Raw genomic sequence first — 24144 nt, 5'->3', positions numbered from 1 at the left:
CCGGTCTATTTATTGTTTCAGTTCAGGTTGAGAAATCGCCGCGAAAACTTGTTGAAGCTTAGAGATACATAATTGCCACGATGGATGGAGTAGACTTGGTTAACCGCGATCCCAATGAATTGAACAGTCATATTAAGGTAACTTGCTTCAATTGTCGAACCATGCACGTTATTGTTGTTCTGTTCTAACGTAAATTTCGTAAAACATATGCTCTTTATTCTCCTATTTGAGATTTTTAGTCTGAGTTTGCCTTTTTAGAAAGATGTTAACGAGTAATAACCCTCTGCGCCTATATTTTTCAATGCACAACATAAATATATTCACGATGGTATTTTTCTAAAAACGAAGGCTTAAAGTCTTGAAATTTTAAGGTGCTTTGTAACAAAATTGTATTTCATTTTGAAGGCTGATTCGATGGTATTTAACACTAGAACAACACAAAAGGGAGTTTAAAATTGGAGTTTAAGTGCATTCCGAAGCATATATGAAAACGGATAAATAGGCTTGACTTGAGCAACGTTCCTACCCACACCTTTCTGGTTGCTAGTTCGGTGTGCTAACGATTTGTCCACATAGGCTCCGTCTTAAATGTAACATTTTGAAAAGAAACAGTAATTTAAATTTTCTGAAATCTTTTGACGTATACAGGTTCTTTAGTAAAAAGAACATTTGTGTATGCACGGAATGTATTCTACTGAGCAGGCAATGGAATGTTTTTAAACCAAAAACGAAAATCAATGAATTCTGTCTTTTGCAAATATGCACCCTGTTCTAAAATTTCCTCTTTGTCAGTTTTGATTTCATATTGTAGAGAAAACGTGTTACTAATTACTTTTCATACACTGAAACGTAGGTCCTGGTGGCTCAAAAATATCGTCATGGACCGACATTTTGGTTTGTTTCAGTGCATCTTAAAATCTCTATCCTGCGATATACTTATGCCCATGGTCCAATCTTTGAGTCTACTTTCGATTTATTTTCATGCTTTCTCTGAATTTGCGATAGCATGTATGTGATTTATTTTTGAGAACAAAATAACTAAGAAAAAAAGATTATATTGTGATTCTTAATACCGGTTACTCGGATGTATACACTTCTAGTAAATCCAAAAAGTGCATCAAGTTTGGCTCTTCTCTAGAATTGAGTGGCTGTAGAGGTTCTTGTGCGCTGTTCCTATTCATGTCGTCGAGACTTATTGCCTGTTTTAATATGCATCAAAATATTCGAACTAACACATATTATAACAATATATCAATAAAGAACTATATTTGTATGCACAATAAGCAAACTATTGCTATTGGTATAAATAAGAATAAATTGAACTACAAAACGATTCCTTTCTTTTGCAGGTCAATTATGAAGATGTACTTGGAGAGCCAGATGGAATACGTAGCTTCGACTGCATATGGCGTTCCAGCTATGCATGTTTTAACTGCGGAAAAAATTGCATCTACAAGTTACTGACAACCATCTGTGGTCTATGCATTGCTCTCGCATGGGGATGTGATTTTGGCTGCCTCGCTTGCCAACATGTTTGGTGCCACACACCACACATGAGAGAATTTGCCATTATGTGTGGCTACTTCCAGAAATGCTTCGAAACTGTCATCAACTGTTGTTTGGCTCCAATATGCGAAGCTTGTGGCATGTGTTTCAGTAAGATTCATGTTCAGAACTCAGGCAGATAGGAACGATTACAGCTTTCGTCCTTCAGTGCCATGCAAACCAAATACTGACATTGTCTTATTATTTTAACACATGTCTCGGTTCTTCAAAACATCTGACCTAAGAGACATATGAATAAAATCATAGAGCTATTGTAACATATTCTGACCAAGATTGTTAATATTCTGAATAACATAAGACACATAATGATTTCAAAAATATATTAATTGTATTGTGAAATCGTCGAAACTATTGCTGATAATACCAATACTGTTAACACTTTTTATATTAAATTAAAATGCCCGTTTAGGAAGCATCATCTTAGCGAAACATGTATCTGCAAGAGATTTATACAATATTTTGAAGAACAAGATAAGCTCCTCTTGTGTCTCCTCTTTTTCCCAAGTGGTTTCATAGACTACATGGGATGAAACTTTAAATAAGAGTGGAAAAATTGATTGAAGTTGTAACTAGAATCCCAACGTAAAAACAAACATATATTTTGTGCAAGAATCCGTAAAGTTATTTACATTTTGGCATGTTAATAGGACCAGCTAGTACCTAAAGACAACAATTGTTATTGAATCGATGCAACTCATATGTGCCAACTTTTCAGCTTCTATAAACAGCTTTAGTCGGTTTAGGTACAGGGTTTAGTATGCGAAACGTGTGACATATAAGTCAATCTTCTATCTTAATTAAATATGTGTATACCTTGCGTCTTTGTCACTGCACTTAAACGTTGGAACGTTTCATTCAATGAACTAAGCTGTCAGAAAATGTTCAGAAACCAAGCTGACTGTTTGAAAAGTATGTATGTTTCTCAATGAATCATACTTTTCAAACCTGACTATTATAGCAATTAATGTTGGAGTTTGGTAAAATATTGTATATTGTATTTGTCATTAAGTGTTCATTTAAAAAATAAAACAAATAAACTATACACAAGATTCGATTGGCAACAAAACCATGAACATCGTCATGCGCCTAATTAAAATCCAATTTATTGCATTAATTGCTAGAGCGAATACCACGATTTTAAGCGTCCCAGTTGTTGTTTCATGCCTCAGATTGTAAAGAACACACACTGTCAAGCTCTATCAAATCTCTCTCTCTCTCTCTTGTTGGGTTTAGTGATCGTACAGTTAGTAGAGAAAGCAGCTATTGTACACTGCCCATAAAAGTTCGACGCTGGTTAGTGTATGATGAAAAGACACAAAAGAACCTTCACTGCAGTGAAATTAGCACATAGAGGAGATATTTCTTGCGAAAATGTACAAAACTATGAATTTGTTAAATTGTTTAGATTTAATAGAGGTGTAGTTTATTACCGGTATAGAGGTTTATCTCTGTATTTATCCTGATGGCATGTACGTTATATTTCATAGCACCCGTATATCACTAGCTTCCGTTAACGAAGAGTCTTGTTACGAATTTAGTCATATTAACATAATGTTTTGAATTTGCATTACAAAATAATTCACAAGTGTATTATTATTATTATAATTATTATTATCATTAGTTATACAAAAATAGTTGTATTTGTGACATATTCAATTTTGAATGATACAAACGTAGTTTATGATCCTTTAATCACATGTTTGACACATGCCAACGTTGAAGCCTAATTGAATATTGTGAAATATATTGTGGGATATGCAACTTTTGGAAACAAATTCAGATTATTTATTTTCATAGTTTAGTTATTCGCTTGCGTATGCTAACGTGGTAAGTATGCTTATTCCTCTCTGACACGGCGAAACATCATAAGATTTTCTGTAGAAAGCTGATTTCTGTTTGAATATTACGTTCGTATTCAAGTTTAATAAATATTTTATCTTTTATTAAATAAAGATGTTTTTGTTTTTACTGGTCCTCTCTAATAAACATCTTGTAATTGATATTGGTTTAGCACTCAAAGTTTCCTATCCTATTATATCAATGGTGTAGCAAGCACATTTGAGACGTCCGTGTCAACACTCCCTATTATTATTATCATGCAGCTCTCAAATGTAAGCAAATTCTAGTCTAGGCTTAATCATCACACTTTAGTGAGAATTATTAGATTACAACTTAAGCAACAATTAACAAACACATTGCAAATTCATATATTTATTAGGATCTGACCATTTATTGTGGCAGAAATTTTATTTGGAGCTGACATATTTTATTTTATGTTAAAAATAAATTTCAGTTTAGGCAATTCTTCATTTTTGGTACAATAGAGGATCTGGTTTCAATTGGTTGTTTATGACTTAATTTTGCTGCAAAAGATAGGAAGAAAAGCAACATTAAAATAACTTGTTGATTGTAATTGTGCATCACTTGCCATGTTATCACATTTCTGAAACGTTTCTGAATGTTTCCTAGATATTGTAAAAAGTCCACTCTCTACTACCAATAATTTCGGACTTAACTAATCTTAGGAGCAAATAATCACTTTTGTCTTTTGACAAAATTAAAGAAATGCTGCAAATCGTTTGAAACACGAAAAAACAAAATCAAGTATTCACACACAATGTGCACAAATGAGTTCAGATAAAAACTAAATAAACCTTGTTTTTTTCTTATTGTTTTATAAGTGTAATAAATTAGAAAAGGAGACTGCAATAGAGGGTAGCTGAAAATTATATTTGGAGATATAAATGGAATCATTTGAAATGATAATTTTATAAACCTGTACGATCCGTCCCGAAACGTTTTTCAATAGGTCTGCGCAAGAAAACCTATATCCGACTGGAAAATCTATTTGAAATACACAAATGCGATTATTTGATTGGTCAGATTTTTTTCTAGTAAGATGCTGAATCCAGTTAACTTTATGACATGTGAGCCTGGTAAACGAAACTATACTCTCTCTCGTTCATATTATATAATTCTCATCTTGTATCACTCAGTCATGTACAACGATCCTCTTACCATCAAATATGTTCGGTCAGCACTCAGTTTATCTAGATTATTTAAGGAGGCTTCACGCCTTTGTGTGATTTAAATTACATGATAAATAGCAGGACGTATTATTTCTTATGCTGTCTTCGTTCTTCTTTCTTTTTTAATGGTCATTACACTTCAAAATGTCCCAATACTATACTTTGTAAGTATTGATTATTTTAGTTTAGAAAGCTATATTGGCCGTATATATTGGAGATACACCAATCAATATTACCTAATCTCTCTCTTGTAATGACAGAGTTAAAACAAACGATACTTTGAAAGAAAACTTTCCCGGAAATGGTTGACTGTGTAAATAATTTTGAACGAACAATTCTGGAAGTAATCTTGAAAAGAAGTATAGTTTTCAAAGAAAGTATTAAGTGTGAAATCACGTGTCATTTGAGCAGATGTATGTAATGTAAAATAGTTGGTCGTTTTAGTTGGCGCGAGAAAAAGGCAGAATCGAGAGAGAGAGAGAGAGAGAGAGAGAAGAATATTTAAAAAATCTACATAAAAAATTGCCATATGTTATACGGTTCAGTGCATCTCTTTTATGTCCCATAATCAAATGTCACAATGATTATTTTAATGCAAGAGAATGATACATAGCTGGTTCGATGTACTATGATTGCTGATGAAGTTAATGCATGTGAAGTATGCTGGACAAATCTAGACCTTTTAGCATGAATTAAGTTGAAATGTGAGACTGAAGAACAAATCTGCAATGCCTCTCTTTATTCTGACGTTTGACGGCAAGCCAGATAGCCACCTTCTTCTTTAAAATTTAGTAAATTGTTCTCGTTATCTCAAAAATACCCTAAATGCCTGTACTCCTTACATCCTATTTATACGGTTTCGTTGTGGGGAAATTCAAGAGGTCGTACACACTCAACAATCTGCATCCTCTATTGATAATGTGGACAAATAAGAAACTGATCGAATTTGATAACAAACAGCTTTCTCTGTCTTTGTGTGGTCATGATTTCATTTGATTACAAGTTTCATCTCATTTGCGATGTACTGGGAACATTAACGTTTCGTTTATTATGTCCGTAATACTAGATGATACAAGCCTGTGGGTGGAAGAATATTGCATTTCACCAGTCCTTCGTAGTTGCAGTTATATTGCACATCGATATGCACGGCGATAATTTAGATCCGCGGAGAAATGAGAAGAATTGAATACAACGGGTTCAGCAAACATTGGTTTACCCCCATTTAGACTCATCGAATTAGAGGTGTTGTATTACAACATGCTCCAAACAGGCTACGAAGAAGATCTACGTGTTTGACCTATTTAAATTCCGCGTCAATTTTCAGATATTTGTATTAGTTGTGCTCACACATTTTCACAAAACTTTATTCCTTGCTGATCTTGATGTCTTTGCGTGTTTTCTCGTTCAGATCGTAAATTGTGAACCGGGTTGATGGTCCTTTACAATAATGTGTTTCGAATCATTTCCATATTAACTGTATCTGAGAAATCCTGAGATATTTGTTATCGTGGTAAGATGATTTTGTCGAAGATAAAGGTGATTAGGCTTTTTGAATGGAAAATCGGGTCCTAGAAACGGGAAGTCTCCATGTATGACTTGTCAGCACGTGGTATACTTAGAAATCATGCGAAGTGTAGGAGTTAATCCGTTTTCCTTATTGTTTTCACATGTGATTGTGTGATTTCGATTGTTAACCAATAGACTAGACTCTTCAGTTTTATTCTTTGGTTTTAACCATTAGGCGTATTTTGGGTCTCTTGAGAGTAAGCAGATGATGTCCCAAGCATATTTTGAAATATACATTGCCTAATGGGTTCATACACTGTGTATGACATTCGTGATATTGAACTTGTTTTATGTTATTGCACATTATAAACCTTGTCGTTGATTTTGGAAACCGCTGATTCCCCAGGTCTGACAAAGTCGATTCATGGCGGAGATTTCAACCTGTAGTGTTAACATCTCAAACGAAGTCCAAGTCGTTCAGGACAAAACAACACCAATCAAACAAGATTGTGGTTATGCTTCCCCAGTGGAAGCCATTTGCGTGTGATGTTCTTTGAAAGGATCAAGTATCAAATGGAAAAGTTATTAAAATACAATGACACATTTAAGCATATTTTAACAAATTTGTATATATGCAACCATATTATGAAAGCGCAACGCAGCATCAGTTATCCCATAATTCATGCACAAACGTTCACACAACTACTGTCTATAGACCCAATATTTCTCTAACCAGTATCGCGTCTATGTTGTCTCTTGACTTCCAACAAGAATAATACTTGGCTTAACACTTTGAGAACTTCGTAACTTAACACTTCGTACAGAATATTCTTTAAATTAGAATTCATTTGCGGACCATCTACCTATGTATCGGTTTGTGCATGTAACAAATTCAACCATTACAATACATCATCACAAAGGACAATACCATGATGACACAACAATTAAAGTTGACTGACACTATTGGCGATGGGAACAAAAGTTTATTCATACACATCTAACATCTAGACACAGGGCTCAAACGAGCTCTAATAGCTATATGTCACGCACTGATATTAAAACACGCAAATGATATTTTCAAAATTTATTTCAGTCTGACATTAAAGACTAATTAAAGATTTTATAAAAATTGCAACCTATATGAGCTACACCGAAATATTTTAACGCTCAATCTCTATAAAAGGAATCTTAAAAAAAGCATTCTTTCTCTGTTAAATAACTTTCATAAATATAATACCAGAAAGTTGCAAACATGACGCCAAGTGGGGGTAACGATGAAACAGACCTCCTAGCATAGCGCGAATTCCTTTGTTTTTGTTGAAATGAAGTGCAATATTTAGATCCCGTATATCTTTGATTCTGAAAGGATTACCCTAAAAGTGTTATATAAATATTAGCAATGGATAGTGCAAGGTTAATACCTATGCCCGATGTGGCATTGCCTCGATATAGTTTTGTTCAGGCAATACGAAATCATTATGCAAAATTTATAACGTTTCAAAATATCCAAGAAACAAATATAGCTAAACCATTTCCAAATATTGAATTCTATCTTCAACCAGTTTGTTGTAAAATAGATAACATCAAGGTACATTAGAAAGCATTCATGTCCTTGCTGAAGACTCAAGTATACTAGCTTCCTTTTCACTGCTTGAGACGTACCTAGTATATAAATTTATCTACTTAAATATCTTGCACATCTTAATATTTACATATAAATCTGTGTACCTTACTTTAGATTCTTTTTCGCCTCTTCATGGTTCCAAAATTAAAAGCTTTAATCGATATTGTCAACCAGGATTGTGTATGATCTGCTATTGGTATTATATATAAAGAAAGGCCATAAAAGGGCATACGTTTAACAGGAACATATTAGAAAAGCAATATCTAGGACATACACATTCTTTATGTTGTTGTTGATATTTTATTTGCTCGTTCATTTAATTTGGTTAAATGTTGAAAAAGTTACGAGAAGACGCATGCAGGTAAGACATCAAGTACACATGAACGTAAGGTAATATGACCAGTAACAATGAGGGTGTTCCACATTGTTATACAAGGTTCAGTATCAACAGCTGTAGAATAGCGTGCAATAGAGCATATAATCATAACATAGCTGTCATCCGTCTTTTGAATTTCGCAAGTTGTTTTCCATAGTCACCCAAGGGTTCCAGCCAAACAGATGATGTTCGTGATATGACAGGAACCTAAGATATATTGGGTAACTATTAGAAACATAAACACGCATATATACATAAACCCCGGTCTATTTGTTGTTTCAGTTCAGGTTGGGAAATCGCCGCGAAAACTTGTTGAAGCTTAGAGAGACATAATTGCCACGATGGATGGAGTAGACTTGGTTAACCGTGATCCCAATGAATTGAACAGTCATATTAAGGTAAATTGCTTCAATTGTAGAATCACGCAAGTTATTGTTTTTATGTTCAAACGTAATCTCGTAAAACATACGCTCTTTATTCTCCTATTTGAGATTTTTAGTCTGAGTTTGCCTCTTTAGAAAGATGTTAACAAGTAATATCCCTATACTCCTATATATTTCAATGCAAAACATAAATATATTCACGATGGTATTATTCTAAAAACGAAGGCATAACGTCTTGAAATTTTAAGGTGCTTTGCAACTGAATTATATTTCATTTTGATGGCTGGTTGGTTTGTATTTAACACCACAAGAACATAAAATGGATATACCTTGCCGAAGCAATTGGAGTTTAAGTGCATTCCGAAGGATATACGAAGACGGATAAATAAGCTTGACTTGAAAATCTTTCCCACACACACTTTTCTGGTTGCAAAACCGGCATGTTAACGATTTGTCCACCGCGGTTCTTTTTTAAATTTAACATTTTGAAAAGAAAATGTGATTTAAATTTTCTGAAATCTTTTGAAGTTTACAGGTTCTCTTTTAAATATAACTTTTAGATATGCAAGGAATGTATTCTTCTGAGCAGACGCTGAACTTTTTTTAAATAAAAAAGTGAATGAATTCTTTCTTTTGTAAATATGCCCTCCTTTTCTAAATTTTCCTCTTTGTCAGTTTTAATTTCATATTTCAGAGACAACGTATTACTAATTACTTTTCATACACTAAAACGTAAGTCCTGGTGGCTCAACGGTACAGTCATGTACCGGCATTTTGGTTTGTGGCAGTGAATCTTAAAATCTTCATTCTGCGATATATTTATGCCGAAAGTCCAATCTTTGTGTCCACTTTCGAATAAATTTCATGCTTTTATTGAATTTACGGTAGCAAGTCAGTGATTTATATTTGAGAACAAAATAACTAAGAAATAAAGATTATATTGTTATTCTTAACACCGGTTACTCGGATGTATACATTTCTAGTAAATCGAATTAGTGCCTCCCAGTTGGCTCTTTGCTTGAATTGTGTTGCTGTAGGGTTCCGTGTGCGTTGTTCCTATTCATGTCGTCGAGACTTATAGGCTGGTTTAATCTGCATCAAAATATTCGAACTAACACACATTATAACAGTATATCAATAAAGAATTATATTTGTATGCACAATAAGCAAACTATTGCTATTGGTATAAAAAAAGAATAAACTGAACTACAAAATGATTACTGTCTTTTGCAGGTCAATTATGAAGATGTACTTGGAGAGCCAGAGGGAATACGTAGCTTCGACTGCATATGGCGTTCCAGCTATGCATGTTTTAATTGCGGGAAAAACTGCATCTACAAGTTACTGACAACCATCTGTGGTCTATGCATTGCTCTCGCATGGGGATGTGATTTCGGCTGCCTCGCTTGCCAACACGTCTGGTGCTACACGCCATACATGAGGGAATTTGCCATTGGGTGTGGCTACCTCCAGAAATGCTTCGGAACTGTCATCAGCTGTTGTCTGGCTCCAATATGCGAAGCTTGTGGCATGTGTTTCAGTAAGATTCATGTTCAGAACTCGGGCAGATAGGAAGTATTCAAGTTTGCGTTCTACAGTTCCTTGAAAACCAAATGATGATACTGTCGTGTTGTCTACTTCTCAGATCTTCTAAAAGTCGAACGTAAAAGAAGTATTAATAATATCACATAGATATTGTAATATATTGTGAAGAACAATGTTAATTTTCTGAATAACGTAGTTACAAAATCTTTTTAGATATATATTACTGGAATTGTTTTCTTTTTTCTGAATTCAATGAATCTATATGCAAATGTTGTCAATACTGTTAACACTTTTCATATCAAATTAAATTGCCCGTTTGCCAGCTCGTTTCGCCTTTTGTATATGTGAAATATACCTATTCAATAATATATTAATTAAACATTTTGAAGAACAATGTTCTCTTTTGTGGTTTGTGCCTGGTGGTTTCATAGACTACATAGGATTGGAATTTAAATAAGAATGTAAAAAATGATTATAGGTGTAACTAAAGTTCCAACAGCAAAATAAGCATATATTTTAAAATGGGATCTGTAACGTTATTTAAAGTTTGGCATGTCAATATCAGGAAACAGTCACTTTTCACAACAAAATTTCAATGTATCGATATGTATTTCCAGAGGCAACAAATCCTTAAGTTCGATAATCAACTTTAGTCGGTTTATGTACATTGATAGGCAACATATAACATATAAGTTAATCTGTATAGTGTACGTCCAGTAATGACGGGTATATTGTGCATCATGGTCGCTGCACGTAGACCTAGGAACATTTCATTAAAGGAAAGATATTGTGATATAATGTCCAGAAATATAGTTAACGTTTGGAAAAGTATTTATGTTTCTCAATGGATCATAATTATCAATCGTACAGTAATATTAGAACGGTCGATATTAGCCATTGTTCAAATGTTGCATATTGCATTTGGCAATATTTGTTCATTTTCTAAAAGCAAGCAAATTAGACAAGTTTCAGTTTTTCAGAAAAACGATGAACATCGCCATATATCGAACTAAAATCATTGTATTTCACACGCGCAATTTCTGGCATTACGAAAAAGGGGACTTATTTTCTGTGGTAGGGTTTATAGCAAGAAATTATCGTATTTCTGAGCACGAGTCACGTTAGCGTCAAAAGCTAGTCATTTCAAAGAATCTTTACAAATGACTGTTAACCTAACGATATAGAAGGATGTCAAATTAATCGATTTCAAATAATACTCCATCCTAGAAATCGTTTAGAGGAATAGTATATTGTACTAATTCTCAGAGGCAGTCTTTGAAAATCAGAAATCACAATATTAATTAAGAATCAGAAATTAGAACGGCTTTGCATTTGCAGGAGAATTTTGAAGCGATTTCCAGGGAGATAAACAGCAGATGTCTCCGTATTCACGTATCAGTCAATTTTCTCTCTCGCGTAGTACATACCATTTATATTTTTAGCTGTACCTATTATATTTTTAACAGTTTATAACAAAAGGGGTTATTTTTGCAAATGACTGGTGTATAAAACTCGAGTAGATCAGTATTTCGTTCTAAAATGTTCTCTCAAACATAACCCCTTGTCATGAATGCCAGATGTGTTTCTGTTTCTGTCATTGAATGTTTGAAATCATAATGTGGGAAAAATATGAAGTCTTTCAATTGCAATTATCAAAAAGACGCTATGGAATTTAATGCATATTTCATTTTGAGTGCAGTAAGGAGGATGTGATTGCACTTATCGTCGAAATTACAGTACAATTTCAAAATGTGCAATCAAGATTGAAAACGTATGACATGGCTCATGTAATTCGGATTTGCAGAACTAAGAAATTACATTTTGATGAAATTCAGGATGTAAATCTGTAAGTAAATGTTTTTGCCATTCTTATCACCCGCTAAAGAAGACAGTATTTGACTTGTCACTTGTATGCTATATGTAAGGACCCTTTCTTGCGTCTGTTGTATACTGTAGCTAGCCGAAATCCGAAACATTGTATCAACAAATTTAACGCTGAATGTGCCAAAGCAGCTGATATGTGGCAGTCCTCGAAACATCTGTTGTAGTTCATTCAGAAACAAATTTAAACAACCACAACGTAAAGCGCCTTTTACGCGAGTGTACATGATTTGTTTACAAATCAAAAGTGCAGGCGTCTGCGTTAATTGTTTGTTTACAATAGAAAGTAATTCCTTTATGCACGTGAATGATATATGTGTATTGTCGCGCGAGTTCAGTATCGCGTAAAACTGAACGATTCTGACAATGTAAAGTTAACGGATAAAAAAATGAGCATATACTAAGATAAGATATAACTGTGATACATGATCTATATTGTAAGAATTACTTAGTTTCAACTTTCCGGAATATCATGAGCCAGATGATTCCCATGGTTTCTTTATCTTGTGCTCACACGCACTGTAAAGGTGGGTCAATGTTAATATAAACAGCTCAAAATTCGCACAGCTAAAAAATCTGACCCGCCAGGGTAGGAAAATAATAGTTATATCAATGTAAGAATTCCCGCAAAGGCATCATGAAATATCTGAGAAATATTCACAGTTCATCACTCATTTTCCATTTCCATCATATATTTGTTATTACAATAAAATATGAACTAGTCGTTTATTTTAAGATTTGAAACTAACCCCATTTTCGCCATTCAAATTTTAAGAGCAAAAATTTTACACTTGACTTTTGAAAGGTTGCTAAATAACACAAACACCCCCAGCATAGTTCAGACACTGAAACTGGTGTACAAATGAAGCGTAGCAAAACACATTTCAGAAATTATTTTTTCTAATGACTTTAGCAAGAGATGAAAAGAAATTTCAGTTGGCATGGCACAGTAGTTAGGTTGCCGAAAAGTTGCGGGTTCGAATCCTAACATAGGACCAGCCTGGGTAAACTAAAGTGGTGTGTCCATCGGCAAGGGAGTTTAATGTGCTCCTGCTGCTTTGCTGTAAAGCACGAAACCAAACCAAACCAAACCAAACAGAACAAAACCAAACTAAATTTCAGTTTAATCTTCTTCGTTGTTCGCTATTTCTATATTAATGATCGTTGCATTTACAAATTTCCCAAACGCTATATTTAGTAATTTTAAATTATTTTAATTTAAACTCATTCTCTGTAAACACAGGAGATATTGACCAATACAACATAATCTCTATTTTTTGTATTGACTGCATTAAAATAAAATATATTTTCTACAGAACTTTACCAGAATAGTTGATTGTGCAGATATTTCTGAGTGAAAAATTTTGTGAGTAATCTTGAGATGATGCTTTTATATGCAAAGAAATGATTAAATTTGACAACATGTGACATTTGAGTACATGTACATAATGTAAAATACATGTTATTGGGCGCGAAAATGTATGCATCTTGTTAGAGAGAGAGAGAGAGAGAGAGAGAGAGAGAGAGAGAAAGAGAGAGGTTTTATATATAGAAAAACTGAATTAATAAACTTTTCTCTGTTGCTTTTCATTAATTTGATTCTTTAATTTAGATTAATTGTTTTCTATATCACTGTTAATTACGCTGTACAAAGTGATGGGGATATTATATTTCTCCCAGTTAGTTAACGTTTTCGCAGTTGTTGAAATTTGCCAAACATTCTAGTGCACGTTGAATGTTTGGTTTTTCGTTCAGAGAAGATATATTGTATTAATTTTTTCAATACCGTTTGTGAACCGCTAAAAACATTTCATAAATGACAATTCTAATATGCGCAAGGTTTAATCTTTATTTCAGCTGTATGAAACCTTCACACACATTGCTATATATATTTTTTATAATTTGTTAAATGTATTATTTATTTGCCACATGCTATATAGATGATCATGGGTCTCTTGTTTGACCCATAATACAATTTGACAATTTGACAATGATTTGACAATGATTCTTGTAATGCAAAATAATGATGCAAAACTGTTTTGATGTATTTTAATTGTTCATGATATTCAACTCATGTAAATAATATTGGACAAATCTAAATCTTTACAGCTGAGTTAGGTTGAAGCGTGAGGATGAAGTATAGCTCTTGAATGTTTCGTTTTATTTTGAGTTGAAATAATTGACCCGCTTTCCTTGTTGTTTTCACTTGTGCGTTGTACATATGTATCATATCATACTGTCCCAGTATCATAGAGACAATTAACAATTTTAAGCATCATCTTCGTACTCAGTGAACCAGAATTATCTGAGTTTGACTACAGTTAGACCAGTGTAATCTGTGCCTAGACAAAGAACACTGAGTACCAGATTGTCCACAACAGAAAAGAAAATAAAGTCATATATGTGAATAAGCGCTAGAAGACACGTGCAAAGGTGAATGTTGTGCGTGTCATGTGCGGGATATCGGGCCTCAGATGAGCACGAAATAGGAAGTGAAGATGGGGGGGGGGGAACAAACGGTGTTGTTAAAAAAAGACCATGAAATAAAACAAAATCCCTGATGACACATCCTCATATAATTAAAAGAATGAACAAAACAGAATACGAATATGAAGAAGTAAATCATGATCAACGGTCTTGATTAGTTTGTTTATTATTCCCCCACTCTTTCAAATCATTTATATGTGGTTACATAAATGCATACAAAAACCTTTTGGTTACTTTGTTTTGTCAATGAATTATCAGTATGCTCCTTTTTGGAATACAGGTAGGTAAAAACTAATTGTAAGGTAATAACTGTACCTGACGTGCTCCCTGTTCCCAAACAAGTCCACCTGCCTTCATCTTTGGAGTTTTTGTTGTTGCCAATTGTATTATTGTTCCTATGCATGCTTCCTCTTGTTTAACTTTGTCATTCACACTTTCATGCTTTATATTCGGCTAGGATTTCTTATTGTTAAGTCATGGTTTGAGGAGCTACCCTTTTACAGGTCTTACCCAGTAGTTCATACCTGTTATATATATATATATATATATATATATATATATATATATATATATATATATATATATATATATATATATATATATATATATATATATATATATATATATATATATATATATATATATATATATATATAACAAGTATGAACTATGTCACTATTAATTGTCCCACCAAACGTTCACAGGAAGTAAAGACATTAGTTTTAAATAGAAACCATACAGATGTACGACATTGCAACTTCATTTACATGTTTTGGATAAAATTTAGTTTCTCTAAGTTTTACAACAGATCATATTTAAACAATGAAATTCAATCCGCAGGTTTAGACAATGGTAAGGACAGGGTCTATGAATATTATTATATCGAACTTAGTTTCCTTATTATTAATTTATAAACATCGCCTGTTACAGTTAATCTTTTTGATTTGATTGACTAAATAATACCATTACAGTTGATCTGAAAAGAATCTTGCAAAGTCAATTGACAATAAATCGAGAGGATAAAAAGACTTTCACAAAGACCACTGCCTAACAGATCGATGGCGGTATGAAAGGCTCATTGTTGCTGAAAACCGTCGAGCAAAATATCAACTCCTCAAGCTAACGTATAATTTGTGTAAAGATTATATGTTTCCTGACAGAATGTTTGAAACTCAGGAAACTGAGTTAGAAAATAGAGATATCAATATATTGAATTTACATAACAAGGTAAGAAGAAAATGGCAGAATGATCGATTGATAGAAAGGTAGTTAGCAGAACATGAGCACATTGATTACCTGCAGATTTTCAATTTAATTATTTCATCTTTAAATCCAGTTTATAAACTAGGACAGAGAATAATTTACAGTCATTCCACATACAGAGCCAATAAAACGAAATGAGAAACAAATATGTGACCCGCGTTTACATGAAACTGATTTCCTTAATAATTAACAATGCAGTTCAGCAATAAAAGTGTGTCAGGAGTCATTTTAAGATGTGATGTTAGTATCTGAGGATATTCATAGCATCATCTCTACATATGACCACATTTACACGTATTATTATTGTGCTAAAAGCTTCTGCTAGGGAATATTGATGAACGCATGTTGACTATGTAGAGCTCTGACCTGAGGAGACTATGTTGCATGCACTGCCTTCGACCACGTTTTCTCCATATATGTTTGCCACATCCAGCTGTAACATAGATGAAACTAAAATTTGACGTATGTTCTACTCTATAAAGAGACTTCTGATGTATCCTTCATTCACTTACATCGAGATTGTTATGCTCGAGTATCATTCCTAAACCAGCCTGTTTTTTGTACAGTCTTTCATTATATAAACAAGACACTTATGAAATATTTCAAGTGGTTGACAAATGTGTGAACGAGTAAACCTTATATAAGATGCGTCCACTCTCGACATATATATATATATATATATATATATATATATATATATATATATATATATATATATATATATATATATATATATATATATATATATATATATATATATATATATATATATATATATATATATATATGTGTGTGTGTGTGTGTGTGTGTGTGTGTGTGTGTGTGTCTAATTAAGAAGGATAAGTTGCCAAAATCCCGGACTATTTACAATGCTTCCCGATGCAAGACTACAAGGTATGAAAACACGTCATTTCCGGTTTGATGAAAATAAGCAAGTCTCATATCCTCAATTGTAATATGCATGTACAATATGTTACAATTAGTGAGTTTGCAGTGTAAAGATAAAAAAACAACAAAATCAATCAACTAAAGTTTATTTATCATACAGTTTCTCTGATGTACGTTTTACCGTAAGTGATTTTTTGGGGTCGAAAGAGTCATCCAAGTGACTTTGCCTGCACATTTGTATCAGGATCCAGTATACCTTGCTTGTGATGGATATACATTTCGCAGCAAATACTAACGTCATTTTAGGAAGTGCAAAATGTTTTACTAAAAGTCTTTAATGGTAATCAATGCAAAGTTATTTTGTGAGTTAGTATTATATGGTGATTATATTTCAGTTTGTAATTTTTAACATTATCCACTGAAGTAAAAGTTTATAAAAAGTAGACATCAGATCAATATGCACAGATAGGTTAGGAAAATATGAATCTGATTCCTTAAAACCTTTCTCACGATGTTTCACGTCTTCATGGTGTCTTGTAGATCTAGATCTGTTCATTATTCTATAGCTTTATGACCTGGCTGATATTTTAGACTGAATGTGTTCCTTATTGTTGTATATTAACAGTTTTGGAAATCACCAGATGCAAGCTTTAGTAGGCCTCCAATAAACTCGTTTCTTTATCTCTGTAAACCATATATGACACAAGTCGATATGCGTAGTAGTCGAAGTTTGGGGGAAAAAAACGAAATGTACATATATGTGCATATTATCAAGGATTGTAAGATGTATCGCTCGGTCAGAACGTAGATTATATTATATGATTGATATTTACTCTTTGAGTCATAGTTTTATATGTTAACGAGTAGAACCTATCTAGCATATAGCTTTATAATAGACAATATGTGTTTCATTTAAGAGACATGGAACTATATATATATATATATATATATATATATATATATATATATATATATATATATATATATATATATATATATATATTGACTGCGTTTTCTACGTTTTGATTGGATGTAAACTGTCACGCGATACTGAACTGGAAATTTTTACACATCGATTAATTCTGTGGACTGATCTTTGTTCCCTGATTATTTGATGTGAAGTTTTATCTATTTCAACGCATTACACCCTCATAATAACAACAACGACATTCCACCCACCCACTCATGTGATTTCAGATAAAATATTGACGAGCCACAGATGAAAATCGAACATTAGAACTGAAAACAATGTAACTGGATAGACCTTCCTGCACCCCAAACTCACCTCTTCTGCTGAAGAAGGCATATGGCATGCTTTAGAAGCCAATCTTCGGAAATTATTGCATTTCACCTTGACAACATGTTACAGCAGCGGTTATTAAAGGTCAGGGTCATATGTCAACCAAGGGATATCACTAAAAATAGACTAGATTTTGGTTTTGAAAGACCTAAATGCGTAGAAATTAACAATGACGTTGCTATAACAACGCGTGTCACGGGCAAATGTAATGTTCGAAAAAATAAATATTTCTGGTTTAACCGCAACAACTATTTTTATATATGAAAATAATGATCATAATAATATATCACTGGCATGAACCTTTATGACATTCTACCTCGTATCACTTTATATAATCGACGAATCTTAGCTAGCGAAGATAGGGCTATGTATTTTATTGCAGTTAAGAGGCTAATAAAGAAAACTTCCATGTACATAAAAGTGAATGTTTTGTTGATTAAATCTGCTGATCTGATGTTGAAAGGAAGTAAAATGGAATTATTGGAATTAAATGATCATCATTGGGTATTTATCGATGTGTAAAGTTTACCTAATCACTTCGGACTTTTTTACTTTGTGAGTGATCATGTAAACTTTACACGTCGATAAACACCCAATCATGATCATTTAATCTCTCTCTCTCTCTCTCTCTCTCTCTCTCTCTCTCTCTCTCTCTATATATATATATATATATATATATATATATATATATATATATATATATATATATATATATATATATATATATATATATATATAATTCGCTGAATGAATATTGGAAATTTTGGGAACCCGTTCCCCATTTGAATTTCCCACAATGCAAAATCTATACAATTGTGATCTCTTTTGAATCAGAAAACCGTTGATTCTTTCCGCACTGAATATGACACTGGCAATGAAACCTCAATCGACCAGCGGAAAGTATCCTATTGGTTCTTTATCAACAAAGAGAAGCTGAACCATTTCAATACAATTATTGATGTGAAATTAATATATTGTTGTCTATTTTGTTGCCTGAGTACGAAGACAAGTATAAAATAGACTTAAACCATTACACAGCGACAGTGATACGATACTGAAGGAAGTGGCAGGTTTTTCGGTCTAGGACGTAGATTTACTGACAGATCAAAATGGCAGAACAAGATATGATCAACCGAGATCCCAATGATCTTAATAACCACATAAAGGTATTTATCTATGTTTGTATTTGTTCATATATACACGATATATTTGTGAACGATACTGAATTTAAAAACGTTTTAAAATAAGCAAGTTTGCTATAAAAAAAATTAAAGTTTGAGAACCCATGGCTATCTGCAAAACAGAAATGAGTGAATAATGGTTCAATAAACTCTTTTAATTTATATCAGTGACGATAATTGGCATGCGATGTACATACATTAAACGATGCTGTCTTGCTTGAAACTAACTAAATATTTATATGGGTTGCATAGTTCCTAAAATTTAAATTGTATTGGTCACTCAAAGATGCAGATTTCCTGTCTAAGGTTAGGATGTGAAAAGAATTTAGATTTTGTTTGATACCTTCAAGTAATTTATTAATAAATAGATTAATGCTTAACTACTAGCATAAAGTAATTTTAACATGAAACCTATGCTAGCAATTCAGGATTCTCAAGGAGCCGACATTGTGTGAGTTCCATCTGTGAAAAGGCATACAAAGTAAAAACGAAACGATTCGTTATCATCTTCACATGGTGTAAGTTACATTATTTTTGGGATTACTACTGTGTTAACGATGTGCAAGAAACAATTATGTCGACTCGTGTGTTTTATACATATTTAATAAATAAATGTCCACTATGTCCAGTGTTATGCTGATTGCTTCTCGTCGAGATCTTACGGCTAAAGTTTGCATATTGTAAAAATATTTCAAAGTTTTTCTCTTTGTAATATAACGGCAATTATTATAAAATATAAGTTTTAGTTTCTACATTTTTAACAGGTATGCTTTGAGGACTGCATCGCCGAGCCAGAAGGAGTGCGCAGTATTGATTGTGTATGGCGTAACAGCTACATGTGCTTTAACTGCGGCAAGAATCTCTGCTACAAAATACTGACCACTTTTTGTGGCATATGTATCGCTCTCTGCTGGGGATGCGACTTTGCTTGTACCGCCTTTGATCATATCTGGTTTCTGACGCCGTGCATGAGAGAATTCTCCATTTGTGTTGGCGTCTGGCAGAAGTCTTTCGGCACAATCATAAATTGTTGCTGTGTGCCAATTTGTGAGGCGTGTGGGATGTGCTTCAGCAAGATTCATGTTACCAACAAATAATGCGAGCTGAAATTGTTTATTTCATTGCTAAGGAGCATTGTATTGTGTACGTTTTTGAAATTGTAGGAAATTCCCGGTCACTTACACTCAAATTTCGAGTCTATCTAATCTATCTAGCTTGTCTTCTACTATAGGTTGCATGTTCTTGCTGTACCAGTCTAGAATGTATCCGTGGCTTTCCACTTACAGGAGGAAGTAAATAAGTAAGTTTGAGATACATACTTTGTATCCCATGTACATACTTTCCAGGACATGAAAAGAGAAGAAAATATAATTAATGATGACTCATGTCATAAAACGTACTTAGAAATGTCTGTGCAGCTATGTATTACCGTTTACCAGTATTACTAAAGAAACTATTGGATAGTTCGAGGTGTAATTGTTAATGTATCCATCATTCAAGAGAAAACATATACTGACAACGAATGACATGGAAGTCTAAAGAACCGTATACTCTCCAAGCTGATAGCAATACTGTAGAAACTCTTCCAAACTCTGTACTGAATATATTTGGTACCGTGACATTTCAATTGTAATAAATTATTCACAAAATGTCTTCAACTAATAATTACTTGATATGCGTTACCAAGTACCGAAATACCCGCATGGTATTTTACATTTAAAAGCATTAACTTTACAATCGTTTATATCTATTACTGTTGATGAAAACATACAGTGCACAGATTGGGATAAGCAAATGTTTAAAGGAGTCGATTTGTTTCTGACACATTTTCTAACAACGTGTTGCCTTCCCATCTTCTTGACTGCCTCTCTTCATTGCCACATTTTACTTTAACAAGCAGCTCTAATAATTAAGATTGTATGCAAGTCAGAAATATATGTATGTGCGTAATATATTAACAGTGTCATGGAAATATCCAGAGAGATGCTTTAGTGTGCCTCCTGTAAATTTTGTATATAGGTTGTAGCTATCTTTCTCAACATTGCATACAAGAAATACGAGAACATAAATCAACATTTATTTGAAGCAGAATAAGTTGCAATTACATTCCTTTCGTTCGACCCTTTAATAACCTATTGTATCACTATATTACCAGTGTGAGATCGATTTCTACTTGGCCTTGTATTTAAATCATCTTTGGTATTCTTATCTCTCCTATTTCTTCCAATTCCTTCTCATCTTCCTCCCGACTTTGCCCAAATTCCTTCTCCTCCTCCTCGGCTTCTCTATACTTCATCTCCTCCAGACTAATTTTCCTCCTCCTCCACCTTCTCTCCACCGACTAGACTTTCGTCGATTTCGACTGTCTCAGCTAGTCTAACTTCGGTCTCCAAATCTTGAAGACTCGGGACTCAATCGAACCCGAAGTTATGTGTTCCCGAAAAAGCTTCATTTGAAAACACAAAGACGGTGCAATCGTTTCCCTTAGCCCTTTCATCTCACATTACATACAGCCTGTCATCAGATAACGGCTATTACATTGATTCGGTCACGCATTCATTCACATCGATATACCGATACGTTCTTGTATGGTAAAACAAACGTCATAATGCAGCATTATACACACATCGATACATTCTGTCACATCAATACATAGTCATAATGCTGTTATACTAAAAATATCACAATAATCAGATGCATTTCGTTACCTTACAACTCGAACAAAGTACACAAACATTCAAATATCCATGCTGTAATATATTCATACGTCCATAGCAACTAATCGTACATACATCAACCAATCCAAATTCACAAAACTAGCATGTGCAAATTCTAACATAAGGCATTAATAAATGCACTACTTTACTACGAAGTAACCTAATAGCGAGTTACAAATTAATTCTGACCACAAGCTAACAATTTACATAATTCCTCCTCACATCTAATAATTATCTACGTAGGCTCAAGCCCATTTCTCAAATACGCATGTAAATGAAACACTACAAAGGTAATTCTACATACTAACGATACTAGTAATTAAGTATACATACTACAGATACTTACAATTATGATGCCTTAATATTCTATAAAAATCGGGCAAATAACTTACTGACCCTTTCGAAGCTTTTTCTTTCCTTAGAATCTACCTCTAGGTTTTGCCACCAAATTACGAGTGGCTCTCTCGGAGAAACCCTATTGCCTAGCAATCTTCCCTGGCGAATACTAGCTTCGCTTACGAGGAAAGAAATTTATAATTCGGCCTGCATTGTAATAGCACACTCTTTCTCAATTGCGATTGAATATCGCTGTGAACCGATCCAATCAAACTTTTCGGACAATGTTCCTCTCGCTGTATGTCAGTGTGGAGAAGGATCAGACACACTTCGTTCACCACGTTGGCTTCTACTTGATCTTAGAACTAAGCTGTAACACATAGGTGTGATTGCGGCCAGCCTTTGTCAAATGATACGATTACCATCGCCAGCTCAAGTTTCTGGTCTCTGGCGGGTCACGGTAACATTGCGTAAGAGTTTAACACTAGCCTGCGGCAATCTTTATACATCAGACACATGGCCGCAGTAATATTTAGAAACACTAAATTATAGCTTTATAGCTGGGACTTATCAAACGTGACAAATACTGATTGTGTTGGTGCAGGGGCTAATCCAGAATTTGCTGAAAGTGGTTTCAGTCTTAATGAATGGGTGATTAGCTGTCATTACATGGCGAATTTTTTCCGTTTTGCATTCAAAAAAGTTCAAATTTTAATGTAAATTAGTGGTTCAACTGAACAATCAACCAAACTTTAGCTTTCTAAATATGATTTTGCAAAATATTTTTTACGTATATTGACTGAGTTTTGCTGATGCCTTTTGTCAAATAAAACGAGTTTTTGTGTGAATTTACCATGTGGGATTATTTAATTTGCTCTCTTTTTTAGTAAACGAAAATTTGTATTACTTCATATTTTGAATGACACGAAGTTTATCAGCTGACCCAGTTTTAATGGAGATTTTTTGGCAATGCCTCTGTACCTTTGTGTATGCTAATTTAAGTTGATGTTTCATTTTTCCTAAATTTTAATCACTCACAAACGGGATCTTTAAAGGCATTAACAAACAGGTGCTACGCAAAATATTGAACAACGCAAGAACTATATGCGGTTGACTACAAGCCCAGATTTGCCTTTAGTGAAGTTCATGGGAATTTACTGCCCTTATTAGTCACAATAATGAATTATCTATAAAAAAACTCACATGGATATTAAGTTTAAATAATTCTCTTATGAGCCGTTTATTATTTAGTTGAAGTCTACTTCTCCTACGTCGTTTGAAATATGGACCGCAAAATTGTCCGTATGATATTGCTTTGTTTTACTGATCGTCGCAAAGTATAAACTCATTCTAGGGCAGTATCTAGGATCGCAATGAGAAACTAAAAATAAAATTGGGAAAATATTTGCATTCTAGGATACATAAATTTACTAAATATGTTTAAAGAACTGCAATTAGATCTAAGTTTATAATAGAAAAAGAACACATGCATACCCAAACATTGATACACACCATGAATATTGTATTTTACAATTGTGACGTGTTCATTGAGAAAGGATTAATTAAGACTTTTGACCTGACTGCGTTCGCATTTTCCACATAAAGTTAAATTGCGACATACATACAAGAGAAGGAATTTTGCTCACACATCTCTGATCAATATCCTGACTGTAGCCTTTGAACTTTCATATGCAAAGAGTTATTGTAGTGCAACACCGAAATTGAAAACATGGTCTTCTTCCTGTATGTTAGTTTCCATCCTGACCTGATCAAGATTAGAACTCAGGTATAATTAGGAGTAACCAGTAGGGCAATTTAACAACCAATTATGGAGTGGGAGTGGTTGGATTGATTTATATTTCAATAAAACTGGGGCTTAAAATCATTGACACAGGTAGCAAGTGTTAATTTATTACATTGCACGCATGGAAAGGAATCGCTCTATAACTGAATACATTTTTTTCCTATTAATATACCATATATTTCTAGTTTGCATTATTCTATGTTTGCATCTTATGAGTAAGTAGGATATACATTTTTGAAATGCATCTTAATCTCTGCC

At 33.5% G+C, this 24144-nt stretch overlaps 3 protein-coding genes across 3 annotated transcripts; all 3 read left to right on the top strand.

Annotated features, from left to right (window-relative positions):
- Positions 1–3534, top strand: LOC149773562 (caveolin-1-like). The gene is made up of 2 exons (XM_089946400.1): positions 1–137; positions 1350–3534. Exons 1-2 carry the CDS (start codon positions 81–83, stop codon positions 1686–1688), a joined length of 396 nt encoding a protein of 131 aa, XP_089802526.1. The 5' UTR covers positions 1–80; the 3' UTR covers positions 1689–3534.
- A 4814-nt stretch (positions 3535–8348) lies between these two features.
- LOC149773561 (caveolin-1-like) lies at positions 8349–10423 on the top strand. The gene is made up of 2 exons (XM_089946392.1): positions 8349–8499; positions 9718–10423. Exons 1-2 carry the CDS (start codon positions 8443–8445, stop codon positions 10054–10056), a joined length of 396 nt encoding a protein of 131 aa, XP_089802518.1. The 5' UTR covers positions 8349–8442; the 3' UTR covers positions 10057–10423.
- Positions 10424–18895: 8472 nt separating this feature from the next.
- On the top strand, positions 18896–20643 carry LOC149773560 (caveolin-3-like). Its single transcript, XM_089946383.1, has 2 exons — positions 18896–19014; positions 19794–20643. The coding sequence occupies exons 1-2, from the start codon at positions 18958–18960 to the stop codon at positions 20124–20126; spliced, it is 390 nt and encodes a 129-aa protein (XP_089802509.1). The 5' UTR covers positions 18896–18957; the 3' UTR covers positions 20127–20643.
- Positions 20644–24144: the final 3501 nt, after the last annotated feature.

The sequence above is a fragment of the Sinohyriopsis cumingii genome, unplaced genomic scaffold (genome assembly GCF_028554795.1).
Source record: "Sinohyriopsis cumingii isolate HCF-2022 unplaced genomic scaffold, ASM2855479v2 utg000646l, whole genome shotgun sequence".
Classification (NCBI taxonomy): domain Eukaryota; kingdom Metazoa; phylum Mollusca; class Bivalvia; order Unionida; family Unionidae; genus Sinohyriopsis; species Sinohyriopsis cumingii.
Note: the sequence above shows the minus strand (reverse complement) of the source record. Positions and strands in the feature narration are given on the sequence as shown.